At 27.8% G+C, this 14,552-nt stretch overlaps 2 protein-coding genes across 3 annotated transcripts in view; one reads left to right on the top strand and one right to left on the bottom strand.

Moving 5' to 3' along the window:
• Window positions 1-8,318, top strand: part of LOC127276978 (uncharacterized) — a 99,003-nt gene extending 90,685 nt beyond the window's left edge. The window contains exon 4 of the mRNA XM_051297738.1: window positions 7,372-8,318. Coding sequence (XP_051153695.1) covers window positions 7,372-7,808 — 437 coding nt within the window. The 3' untranslated portion in view covers window positions 7,809-8,318. The remainder of the gene's footprint in view (window positions 1-7,371) is intronic.
• The window catches only part of LOC127276976 (acylamino-acid-releasing enzyme-like), a 369,586-nt gene continuing 363,026 nt past the window's right edge, over window positions 7,993-14,552 (bottom strand). For both annotated transcript variants that reach the window (XM_051297734.1, XM_051297735.1), the window contains exon 14: window positions 7,993-9,504. In XM_051297734.1, the coding sequence (XP_051153691.1) occupies window positions 9,252-9,504 (253 nt within the window). In that variant the 3' untranslated portion in view covers window positions 7,993-9,251. The remainder of the gene's footprint in view (window positions 9,505-14,552) is intronic.

Below are 14,552 nucleotides of genomic sequence, written 5' to 3'. Positions count from 1 at the left end.
ACGTTTCTCAGAGTTACGTACATTCTGCTCTGCACCACAAAGTTACGTGATTTCTAAAACGGCTGTGGAAGTTACGTACTTTCCAAAATGTCTCTGAAAGTTGCGTGCATTCGACTTGGGGCTAACGATTTGTATCAAAAGCTTTGTAAAAACAATTTTAACAGAAATTAAAATTACTATTCTAAAATTCATAAAAAAGTTTTCTTATTTTTACTAAAACTATATGAAAAAGGGAAGCGGAATTAAAAAGTGCGCATTTTGTTTGCTAAAACTATACGAAAAATTGAAAACGACGTTAAAATAAAAGCAAAAGATTTTTAATTATTTGCTATCTGTCGAAGGATTGGGTCATCGCTGTTAATTGTTCTCTATTGTAGTAGAGGATGCAGGTATGGTTTATATACACATCTACACACGCACGCAGGTTCGCTTTGATTTTCTTAACCATGGAGAATAGACTACAGGAGACCAATCTCCCATTCATGCGCTTGACTAAAATGGGGCTGGGAGTTGTTGCAAGTTCAGCGGTAGTACTCTGTACGTTCCGACAGGTGGCGAAAGAAACGCATAGTTTTCCACTTGTCTCTTAAAGTAACATTCTAAATTTTATAAATTTTAGATATTGATAAATATTTTTTAAAGATTTAAACTTACTGTTGGTACTTTAAAAAAACTGCGATTTGTGTTCAGGTTTAAGAATGAATCACATTTCGCACATTTTCTTTTTGTCAATTTTCGCCTCTTATTATTATTCTGTAAATTAATATACCTTTAAATTAATTTAAAATTTAACTTAAAACCAGAACAAAATATAACCTAAGACTATTACACTAATGATTTTATTTTTGAATTAGAAGTAAAATACAAATATGAGGCAAAATTCCTGAAATGTCCTAACAAAAAATTAAAAGTTCTCGAATTTAATCCATACTTTTCTAAAATGTTGTTATTGTTGGTGAAAGTCTAAAAATCAATTATTAATGAATTTAATAAAATAGTTTTTGAATTACAACGTTTTTAATTTTTGACTTTTGAAAAAAAAAAATTTTTTCAATGTACAATATTTATAAGTAGAATGCATAAAAGTTAACATATATATAATGATTTTTAAAGCTTTTTTGACGAGCTACACGCTGTAAATAAAATTTTTTTTTTTAAATAACATTTGACCTTGAAATTCAAGGTCAAAATGTTAATTTACGTTTATCTCAAAATCGGATTTTTTAAAATTATTTTTAACTATCTCAATGGAAAGCTTGACTAATTTCCTACAAAACATGTGATTTTCAGAGTGGGATCTTTTAAAGTTTTTGAGATATTAATTAATTAATTAATTAATGTTTATAACAAATGAAATATTTTACAAACGAATAAAGTTACCGTAATTCTGAAGTTAGCAATTAAAACTTAACGTAATTCTGCATCCAACGAGCCCTATATAAAGTATTTTGGATAAGTAGATTGTTAATAAACAATTAGTTAACATTGCAATTGTTTATTAACAATCTACTTATCCAAAATACTTCATATAGGTCTCGTTGGATGCGGAATTAGCTTAACTTTCAATTTGTTAGTTTAGATTTACGGTAACTTTATTTGTTTGTAAGATATTTCATTTTTTATTGTTATTTAACTAAAATTGAACAAAAATACTTCATATAGGGCTTTTGGATGCTTGTTGTTAGTAAAAAATAAAATATTTTACAAACAAATAAAGTTATGGTAATTCTGAACTTACCAATTATAAGTTAAGGTAATTCCGCATCCAACAAGCCCTATATGAAGTATTTTGGATAAGTAGATTGTTAATAAACAATTGCAATGTTAACTAATTGTTTATTAACAATCTACTTATCCAAAATATTTCATATAGGGCTCGTTGGATGCGGAATTACGTTAAGTTTTAATTGCTAACTTCAGAATTACGGTAACTTTATTCGTTTGTAAAATATTTCATTTGTTATAAACATTAATTAATTAATTAATTAATATCTCAAAAACTTTAAAAGATCCCTCTCTGAAAATTACATGTTTTGTATGGAAATTAGTCAAGCTTTCCTTTGAGATAGTTAAAAATAATTTTAAAAAATCCGATTTTGAGATAAACGTAAATTAACATTTTGACCTTGAATTTCAAGGTCAAATGTTATTTAAAAAAAAAAATTTTATTAACAGCGTGTAGCCCGTCAAAAAAGCTTTAAAAATCATTATATATATGTTAAGTTTTATGCATTCTACTTATAAATATTGTACATTAAAAAAAATTTTTTTTTTCAAAAGTCAAAAATTAAAAACGTTGTAATTCAAAAACTATTTTATTAAATTCAATAATAATTCATTTTTAGACTTTCACCAACAATAACAACATTTTAGAAAAGTATGGATTAAATTCAAGAACTTTTAATTTTTTGTTCGGACATTTCAGGAATTTTGCCTCATATATATAAATATTCATTGTTAATAATGGAAATTTTTTTTAGGTAAAATATTTATTTTGAACTTACCTCATCAATTTTTTTCGCCAAAAAACAATATGTAAACTAACTTCGCGAAAAATTCATGATGTGAGACATGTGTCTTTACCGGGAAATATAGTTTTGAACCAAGAAGCACTTTCATTTTCAAATTAGAAGAAACTATGCGAACGCTGCGCCGCGCGCGACATGTTTCAGAACTAATAGCTTACAACAAGAAAACGCTCATTTCACATACACGAGATTGGTCTCCTGTAGTCTATTCTCCACGTTCTTAACATATATCCCTACCTAACTTATCGAAAATACGCTTATATATATATACATAAACGCAGAATATCGCAGCGCAGACACTTATATACATGTTTCACGAAGGTAGAAAATTTTCTTATACAGATAGATTTTAAGGATTCTCCCTGGCAATATAAGGAAATGACACAGTCTTACCAAATTTTGACAGTTTGTTCATTAGATTGATTCAGGGAGTTATGATTTTTTTCAGAATTTTTTACCACGTAGTTTTTTAGAAAAAAAATAAAATATATGACCAATTTAACATGGGCTCTTATGGGAACGTGTATAAACCATAGGAAAAAAGTGTGATGGAAATGACACAAAAATCTGAAAGTTGGTATACAGGAAGAAAATATGATAAATTTATTAACTGCACAATATAAAGAAAGTTTACCACATAGTTTTTGAGTACATAAATAATAAAGTTTGATTTTTTGTCATAATAATAATGGAGCTTCTACAATAGGTCCGAATGTAAAGTGCAAGTACAAGTCCAAGTCCGTGTAATTTTTATTTTTTTTAAGATAATTGATGGTAATTACTCATTATTAATTAATTAATTGTTAAATTATTAATTAATTACTCATAATTTAATAATCAATTACTATTTATTTTCAAATATCCTACAAAAATAAAAGTCAACACGATGCGCGCGCAACAAAGTCCGAGCCACTCGGACTTGGACTTGTACTTGCACTTGTCTCTCGGACCTATTGTAGAAGCTCCATAATAGTAAGTGTAGCAGACATGAAAACGTGGCAACTTCGCAACACGTGTTTGGCACGTTTGCGCAGCAACTCGCCGCGAATTTCAAATGCGAGTATACAAGTCGACAAATTGATATTTATATTCAGATATTTTTTTATATTATTTTTAGAAAATAATGGATTAAACTGCAATTTTAATAGAATATTGTATGTTATGTTTAATTTGAATGTTTATAAAAATTTAATTCTGATTAATTATTGGAAAATAAAAAGAGTGATAAAAATACAAGTACATAACCTCAAATTATAATTAAATATTTTTGTCAAAATAAAATATAGTTCAAAACTACTACAATCACAGTTTTATTTAATTGGATATTTGTTTACTAATTATTATCATGCAAATTGAAATAAAGTATAATAAATAAACTATTTATATGCTTATATAAGGTTAAAGAAAATTCCATTTTATTTTCAAATTTTGAGGTGAACGACTTATATTACAAATTTCTTCCCAAGAAGCACGTAATATATCCTCAATATCAAGGTAATATTACACGTGAGATTCGTAATATAACGCTGTAATATTACAGTAATCTTACAGTGATCTTAAAATGTCCGCCTCAAGATAATATTACCGGGAATATTACTGTAATATTAACGGTAATATTACAGTAATATTAACGGTAATATTACAGTAATATTACAGACTGATTTGAGTTATTCATAAAGCATAAAAAACGTAAATATATTATAAGTCAATTTGGCTTGTTGGTAAAACTCTGGACTCGTGTGCTTTGAGTTCGGGGTTCGATTCCCTGGATGGGTAGATTTTTTTCGTAAAGAAATGTTCCCATAATATTACTGTAATATTCTTTTGTAATATTACCTTAATATTACGGTATAATATTACTGCAATATTACCTTAATATTAGCGCGTAATAATACAGTAACATTACCGGTAATATTACCTTAAGGCGGACATATTAAGATCACTGTAAGATTACTGTAATATTACAACGTTATATTACGAATCTTACATGTAATATTACCTTGATATTGAGGTTATATTACGTGCTTCTTGGGTTATAAGTAAATAATCTTATTTTCATTTCAATTTTAAGTGTTTTATGGAAGTTCAACAATTAAATAATAACATATAACAAAAAATTTGAGGTTAGCTGTCAGATCAGGTGTAGGCCCAATCTGTGTTACATACATACATACATATATACATACAAAGAACAGTCTTACCAACCTTACATAAACTACGCGACGAGAATGCGACGTTGCCATGATTTCAAGTACTTTTTAAAAAATTTAATTAAATAGAATTTATAATATTTTAGTAACGAGGAAAGCTTATTATTAATTTAAACACCTTTTTCTAAACAATTCTCCTATCAATAAGGACAAGAACCTTACTTATCAAATAAAAATTTATTTTTTCTAAGGTTGCAAACTTGTGAGCCTTCACACGGGAAGAATAGAAACTATCCCTTTACTCCGCAACACCCCCTGGAGAATCCTTACTGCACTTGAGAGAAACGCTTTATTTATTAGTTTAAATTATATGCGCTATTATTTTTCATTATTCATAAGAAAACAATAACTAACTTAAACTAAAGTTTAAGAGGTCATTTTTTAAAGTAACAATGATTATGAATTTCTTATGATTTCTTATAAAATTCTTGATAATCTAAACAACCAGTACTCCTAATTTAATTAATTAGTGAATTGAGTAAATATTTAAAACTTTATTAGCAAATTTTGAGAAATGTTTTTACTTTTAAAAATTAATTACTACTCGTTATGTGAACTTTTAAGTTGCTCGGTTATAAGATCTACATTCAATTCAGTTTAATCTTAATAATGATTAAAGCTCGGATTAAAGAAATACAAAATATATTTTACATAAATTCGAAAAACAAATCATTTTAATAAATATAACTGAAATAGAATGAATGGAAAAAAATAGCCAAATACAGGAGTATTTCCTTCGGTCCCTCTCCCCCAACCTTCTTTTCTGAAATTTTCGTATCGGCTATACCAAAATATGAAAATATTGAAGCAATTAACGTAATCATTTTATAATGATCTTTATGGATTTTTTGTAAATGCTTTTAATCTCTTTAATGTCGTTACGAATCTCGAGGATATTGCGTCTGACATTTTGCAGGTTGCACCAACTAGATATCACATAACACAGCCACACAAAAAAAAAGTACCCGGGACGGGAAATGAGACCATCATTTCTTGATGTATTTTGATGCGCTGAACACGAATCTGAAGTCCGTTTAGCTCCATCACGTCAGGATTTTGACATAACCTCAAAAAACATAGCTGATTTTATATGACAGGAGAAATTTTTTAAATAATGGCAGATTTGCTTGAATCTTGTTACTCGGGGTTTTTTGGGGTCGCTGATTACGAATTTAACGTCAGATTTAATAAATTCAAAATGGCGGATCCAATATGGCGGACAAATTTTTAAAAAGTAGTTGGATTTTTACAAAAATTGGTATCATGGGGTTTTTTGGAGTCGCTGATTACGAATTTAACGTCAGATTATTCAAATGTAAAATGGCAGATATAGTACGGTGGTCAAATATCTTTATGTTTCTACATGTGTCTGCATCCAGGGTACCTCCACGCGGTGACGGTGGACAACGGAGTTTGTCCGCTATCCGGCTAAGTCCCTGGATAATGGCTTTGATGCCGTCATGGCAGACACACGTAGGAAACGTATTACGATGCAGGGACTCGGAACCCCAGTATCGGCCAAGTTACATAAAAATTCAACTATTTTTTAAAAACTCGTCCGCCATATTGGATCCGCCATTTTGAATTTGAATAATTTGACGATAAATTTGTAATCAGCGACTCCCAAAACCCCTAGATACCAATTTTCGTAAAAATCCAACTACTTTTTAAAAATTCGTCCGCCATATTGAATCCGCCATTTTGAATTTTATAAATCTGACGTTAAATTCGTAATCAGCGACCCAAAAACCCCCGAGTATCAACATTCAAACAAATCTGCCATTATTTAAAAAATTTCTCCTGTCATTTAAAATCAGCTATGTTTTTTGAGGTTATGTCAAAATCCTGACGTGATGGAGCTAAACGGACTTCAGATTCGTGTTCAGCGCATCAAAATACATCAAGAAATGGTGGTCTCATTCCCCGGCCCGGGTACTTTTTTTTTTGTGTGGCTGTGTAATTAGTACACTTAAACTCACAAAAGCCTGATGCTGCAATTTGAACTGAACGAGAAACAGTTAATCAAATTAACTTTGTTTGATCGATTCGAGAGCGACACTCAAACACGTCTGACCTCGACCAAAGTGGGCACGAGACTCTAATGTTTATAATAATGAAATATTTATTAATTAATGAAATTTATTAAAAATAAAAAATATCGACTTTTTCAATTTTCGTTGTAATAAAAATCGACTAAAACGACTTCTTTCTCTATCTAAAGTCAATCCGAGGGTTGAATTAGGAAAATTAAAATTCTTTTTTTAACAGAAAATTAATTTTAAAATTTAATTTAAAAAAATTAAAAATTTCAGTTTCTTTGAAAAATATGAATAAAATCAAGTTTTTAATATTTTACAATACGGTTTTCGGTTTGATAAAATAAAAATTACTTGCATTTTTTAAGAAAAAAATTAGTTTAGAAGTAATATTCATTCTGTGGAAAATTAATTTTAAAATGAGTTTAAAAAATTTAATGTAGATTTGTTTGTAGAACTTTAGCTTGTTGTGACCTAATACGCTTGTCCAAAACGTTGAAACAATGCGACGAGTCTTGCATTAAGAATACTTATATTTAAATATTAACAATTATATTATTAAAATTCTACTTTAACTATAAATATACATTTTTTCAGAATGTTCGAAAGTGGATCGAAAAAACTTCCGTCAAGTGACACACGAAATTTGCATTTGGAAGGATTATATTTGTGATGGATATCAAAATTGTGCCATAGATGGCTGTGATGACGAGAAGGAATGTGTTCGAAGTATAGAAAATGATGGCACAGGAACGAAAGTTACCGTTGGTGCCGTAACAACAATATTTCTATGCTTTATTCTCTTTGTTACATGCCTTTGGATATGTAAGAAGCACAAAAAGTTATGTTGGTCTTCAGATTGCGCTGGACCAAATGTGAACACACCTAATTCAACTGTAGATAATGATAGAATACCTCCTGCACCAACAGCTCCTATGCTACAATCATCAGTGTCTTCTGGAGTCCAAGATAAAGATTTGCCGCCAAGTTATGATTCACTTTTTCCACAACAGTCTAATACTGCGATTTTGTAATTAAACTCAACAATTCTGTCGGAATATCCTTCGAAACTAATTTATTACGTTTCCATACTTTCTGAACACTCTGTATATCTCGATTTTTTAAATATTATTTTTAAAATATTCCTTGAAAAATTTATTTATATCGATAACACTGCTTATACGAATTCAAAAATACTACGTAATCTTTTTACGCATATTTTAATTCGCTTTTTTCTGTTTTCGTAAGTAATCTTCCAGAAGATTAAACGCTGTATAATTATAATCAGACTTCTTAAATTGAGAAGTTATCTTCTCAAGGCCGAAACTTAATTTCTATTTTGTAATTTATTATTAATAGACAAACTTTTAGAATTAAGAATGTATGGTTGTGGTCGAAAATTAAGTGAATGGATGTGCGTAGTATTAGAGTATTTTTGTACATATACAATTATTTTTTTCAAAGCAGCCTTTTTGTATCAAACATACAACTTAAGTAACTTATTAGATTTTGTAAAAGAAGAAATAAAGGGCAAGATAAATTAATTTTTAGAGCACATTGCACTTATTTTAAAAATATGCAATTTACAATACAGATTATTCGTTAAAAAAAAATTTTACTTTTTTTTTATTAAAAGCAATTTGAAACCTCAGTAGAGGTTAAAGCATACATTTGATTAAATATTTAGATTACACTTGTTTAAAAAATAAAAGATATGATTACACCCCGCACTATTTGGATTCGCTATAAACATTTCTACATTGAGAGGTGGAAATATCTTTTTTTTCCTCAATTTCGCTAGGAGAATCGATCTTTGAGTTTCGTAAATAGAACATTAAATAGAAGATTTATCTTCTTTTTCATAGCCACAAGAATAAGAGGCATTTCCAATGATACCTATCCGAGCTAAAGAGCTGGCCAAATTGTAATGATCAGCTCTGGAACGATTTATTGAAGCTATATATTTTCTAGTAAGGAGTTTACCATGAAACCATGGTTTCCGCCTATCTGAGTAATAATTTTGAAAATAGAATAACCCTGTATTAAGCCCTTGTTCCAAAATAAAAAATTTCGTTTGTAAATAGGATGTTTTTTTAAAAGATTCAAAAAAGTCAGTGAAGGGAATTTTTATGCAATTATAATGTTGTCATTGTAGCAGCTTTTGCAAATTGGTCTGCTTCCTCATTTCCTCGAAGCCCAATGTGTGACGGAATCCAATAAAATTTAATATAGCTATTATTTGAATTTTCTGTGTGGAATTGTAAAAACTTTTTTTTTATCAAAGATATATGAATTGGTTTTGATATTAAGATTTATTAATACCTTAATAAACTTTAGTGTTTCAGTTAATCAACTTTATTAGTAAAATATTCCTATTTCTTATTTATTAAGGTTAAAAATACATATTTTTCGATACAATAAATTTTGATAATGTCAAATGTTTACTTTAATTCTTTTTAATTATGAAATGAGATTTTTTACTTCTTCTTCTTCTGAATCTGTTTCTTTTCTTCTTCTTTTTCGACCTTCTCTTCCTGCGATGTAACTGGCGTCTCTTCAACCTTTTCATCTTTAATCTCTTCCTCAGGAGCAGTTACGATTACGGTAATTTCCTCCTCTGATGGAATAAATGTTGAATTGTTCTCCAACATCCAGAGTACACTGTTGATCACACTATCCATTTCCACTGGATCACTCGATAAAGAATGATTGTCCTCGTAAATAAGCATCCTGCATGAAACAATAATTAATATAATGTTAAATAAATTAGATAAATCTGTCTTAAGGACTAAACCCTAGTAAAAATTCCTAATAGAAGTTGATAGTAAACCATTAGTTTTCAATAAATGCCATATGGTGTTTTGTTATATGAGGTATTTCATATGAGAATACGGGGTCATGTCTCGAATTTTTCTTAAAATTCGGTAAATTTTAGTGATAGTGGTGCTAAATAAGTGTACAAATTTTGAATTTGAAAATTTTAATATTTTTCGAGATATTTACAAAAACAAATTTGAGCAATATTTTTTTAATTTACTTATAACTTTTTTCCTATTAAAAATAGAGATAAATGTTGTAAATGTTTTTTACGTAGAAGAACTTAAACTTTCATAAAAAAATTATTTTTTTTTAAATATTAATTTTTAAACAATTTGTTTAAAAAATAAAATTTGTTTATAACTTTTAAACATTTTCTCCCTCATTTAGAAGCGCGTAAAAAATCATGAATATTGTTTAAGTCATAATAAATCGATGGTTAAATTTTTGAGATAGCATTATGTTTTGTTTTTGAGATATTAATTAATTAACTAACAAAAATTAATAAAAAATGAAATATTTTACGAACAAATAAAATTAGAGTAATTTTAAAAACACCATTAGAATGCTTATCAAAATCCGCATCCAATGAGCCATATATGAGCTATTTCTGATAAACGGGTGTTAAATTAATAATTACAATTATTTAAATAATTAATAACATTTTATAAAATGAAGATAAACCGTCAATTCTTTTTTTGTCTTAAAGATCATCTAATTCTGTGACAGAAAAAGAATATTAAGTATTACCAAGAATCTTAAATTAATTATAAAATGTTATTTAGGAAAAGACTGAAAAATGCCATGCCGAGTAGGTACGCATCCTCCCCCAACTTGTGTCGTGGAGTACTGAAACATCGATTTTCAATAATCATCTGTTAATAATTTAGATTTGTTAAAAATGCTATTTACACTGGTTTTATTTAACACAGAATTAGATGATCTGCCAAACAAAAAAAAGAATTGACAGTTTATCTTTATTTCTTCAAATGTTATTAATTATTTAAATAATTTTAATGATTAATTATTATTATTAATTTAACACCCGTTTATCAGAAATAGCTCATATAGGGCTCATTGGATGCGGATTTTGATAAGCATTCTAGTGGTGTTTTTAAAATTACTTTAATTTTATTTCTTCGTAAAATATTTCATTTTTTATTAATTTTTGTTAGTTAATTAATTAATATCTCGAAAACAAAAAATAATGCTATCTCAAAAATTTAACTATTAATTTAACTATATTAACTATTATTAATTAATTTAACTATATAACTATAAATATTCATGATTTTTTACGCGCTTCTAAATGAGGGAGAACATGTTTAAAAGTTATAAAAAAATTTTATTTTTTAAACAAATTGTTTAAAAATTAATATTTAAAAAAAAAATTAATTTTTTTCTGAAAGTTTAAGTTCTTCTGCGTAAAAAACATTAACAACCTTTATCTCTATTTTTAATAGGAAATAAGTTATAAGTAAATTAAAAAAATATTGCTCAAATTTGTTTTTGTAAATATGTCAAAAAATATTAAAATTTTCAAATTCAAAATTACAGTTTTCGGTCAAGTTTGATTTGAACCAAATATTGCACCTAAGTATATAGTGCAGTATGCTAAAAAAATAAATACTGCTAAATTAGTAATTATTTAGTTGCTTTGTGGAAGAATTATGTTAAATTGAACTTTAATAATAGTAATAAATATATGCATATTAATTAATTATTATCATTATAATTAATTATAATAATAGTAATGAATGTGCATATTAATTAATTATCACAGGCCAACAAAATTAGCAAACTTTTTTGGTGCGGCAAATGTCAGACCTGTTTCTGATAGGTTTTTTCATGCCGAACACGAATCCATAAACGAAAATTTCCTATCAGCTCTAGTTTTTGAGAAAAACGGGTTTAAAATGTTCAAAAATCGCGTTTTTGGCTAACTTTGAGTACCTCTAACACTGAAACAAAAGGTCGTAGAACCTTCCACTTGGGCTTAATTTGAAGCTTAATGTTTTAACTATTATCCTCAAAAATGACCTATCTTGCACCATAACCTCAAAGTCATTTGTTATCCATTTTTGATTCCCAAATATTAATTTTGTAAAAGTTTGATCGCGTACATCTAGTCCTTGAGGTTAAGGTGCAGCAATGTAATTTTTATGAACTACAGTCAAGGGATAAATTGAATTGAAGCTCAACAAGAAGGTTGACCTTTGATTTTATTGACTAGAGTTATTCAAATATTACCAAATAAGTTCTGTAGTTAAATACTAGTTACCAACAATTTTGAGGTTATCAGTGAATAATATAATTTTTAGGGCTTGTAGTGTAAAGTTCAAACTTTATTTTAAGTTCAAATAAAAAGTTCTATGATCCTTTTTTCTTTGCTAGAGGTACGCGCTCAAACTTTTACAAAATTAATATTTACGAATCAAAAATGATAACAAATGACTTTAAGATTATGGTGCAACATAGGTCATTTTTTGGAATAATAGTTGAAACATTAAGCCTCAATTTAAGCCCACGTGGAAGGTTCTATGACCTTATATTTCAGTGCTAGAGGTACTCAAAGTTAGCCAAAAACGCGATTTTTGAACATTTAAAACCCGTTTTTCTCAAAAACTAGAGCTGATTGGAACTTTTCGTTTACGGATTTGTATTCAGCATGAAAAAACATATCAAAAACAGGTCTGACATTTGCCGCACCAAAATCAGTGTTGGCCTGTGTTATCAATTAAATTTTAATTTCACATATATCTTCCACAAATCAACTAAATGATGACTAATTTAGCAGTATTTACCTTCTTTTTAGTATGCTTTTACTTTGCTCTAAATCAAACTTGAGCGAAAAACCTGATAAAAATCGCTCATAGTTTACTTGAGATAATCCGACAGTTTCTTATTAATCTTAATAACTATTTTATTTATATTATACATATTCTTTTAAGTTAGAATACAAGTAATATTTTACATACTTTGTTTAATTAAATATTTGCTAATGTAAATTTTATTAATTGAATACATAAATATATGATAATTGGACTAAAAATGTTTTTTTATCAATAGGTATAAGTATATTTATCTATTATAACTTTACTGTTTAATTTTTTAAAATAATAATAATAATCAACAAAATATGTTGATAAAATTCAAAAAAAGTAATAAGATTTATTATTTTCATAAAACCGTATTCAGTTTTACGATCTCAATTAGGTTAGTTTAGCTCAGGGGTTAGGTATTCGGTTTGCGTTCGTTAGGTTGTGAGTTCGATTCCCTGCGTTTGCGAGATTACTACTACTATTAACGATTCTCTGACTATAAACCTCACTTATTGTGGTGTTCTGTGACTGCAATCGTAAAAAATTAGTCTCAAAACGTCAGAGATCCTGACTAATTTTTTGACGTTCTGTGATTTTATTTTTAGCAGGGTTTTCACATATTTACATGTGTGTACGAGAGATTTATACGGATTTTTAATTTTTCGAATTTTAAGATATGCTGATACATTTAATTGACCAAAAAGTATCCAAAACCAATTTTGTCACGCTCAGATTTAATCCAAATTATATGCTACGGATTTTTTTTTAAAACTACATTTAGCTAAAATTATATTTAAATTGTCTATTATATTCTTTTAAATTGTTCCACTATATTTATCTTATTATTTACTATAGGTAATTGTAAATGAGAATTGCTGAGCAAAGTAAAATTAAGAAATTTAAAATTTTTATAAATTTAAATAGAAAACAAATTAAATTTAACAACAAGAATTAATAATTAATTAATATTTAATTTCGGTCATAATTTTAGCACCTAAAGAATGGATAAAAAATCCAAGAAAATTGGAAAGTCATAAAAATTATAATAAACCATTTTTTTCCATATAGAATATAACAATACTATTGATTAATTATTATCGATCAAGTTTAATGTTAAATTATAATTATTATTCAAATAAAAATATAATATATATTAATAAGAGACAATCATATGAACCGTTCGCTGAAAAAACGGCTTACGCGACTTAAGCTGTTTTTTAAAAAACTGTTTCTATCATATTATTTATCATATAAAGTAAAATAATCAATTATAATTGTTGATTTACTAATAAATTTAAAGTTTTATTTCGAATTTTAAACTTAGGGCACATGCAGCAGTATAGTGAGCTGCCCCAGGCGGATCGACGGCATGGAATGTGCCGCGAATTCGCGGATCATTCACTTTGACTGAAAATATTGTAGAAAATCAATGGAAATAGTAAAAAAGTATTATTGAATTGAATAAATAAACTATTTAGTGATTTATTTATGCAGTACTTTTGCTAAATTAATGTTTTATTATTAAATAAATAAAGTTTAAAGTGTATGATGTTCGGATAAGAGTGTTTGATATGCTAGGGAGTTTTGTAATGATATTTCAATTCATCATCAGCAGTCATACCCAGCAAACACTGTTATATAATAGTTATGTAGCAATTATATAACAGAAAATCACAGGTGATAAACATGTGATTGAAAATGTTGTAACATAAGGGTCTCAGTGATATTACTGTTACAAGCACTATGATATAGCAGTTATGTAACTTTGTGATAAAAAATTTGTGTTACTTGGTGATAAGTGCTTTGTGATATGACAATTATGTAACAGTGTTCTTTTACTGTTTTCAAATTATATAAGAACTTGCAACTTTGTCGTCCGCAAGCGGCCGACTACGTTGCTAGTGTGCATTAACCATATTTTTTATTCATTTTTTTTCAAAAAAATTTAATATTAGAAATGTAAAAAAAATTTCTTTATATTGGATCTACCACCCAAGTAGCAAGGAATATTGCTCGAATGTCAAGCTGATATCAAGCGGCAATATTTTTGTGACATTCAGGCGATATCATAATGTCCTCTTCACGGGGACATTCCTCGGTGATGTATCTATATGATCTATGTGACGGTCTTTCACACAA

This window comes from Leptopilina boulardi, unplaced genomic scaffold (genome assembly GCF_019393585.1).
Source record: "Leptopilina boulardi isolate dan_hultmark-lab unplaced genomic scaffold, ZJU_Lbou_2.1 LbouV2_162, whole genome shotgun sequence".
Classification (NCBI taxonomy): Eukaryota; Metazoa; Arthropoda; class Insecta; order Hymenoptera; family Figitidae; genus Leptopilina; species Leptopilina boulardi.
This window is presented reverse-complemented; position numbering and strand designations above follow the sequence as displayed.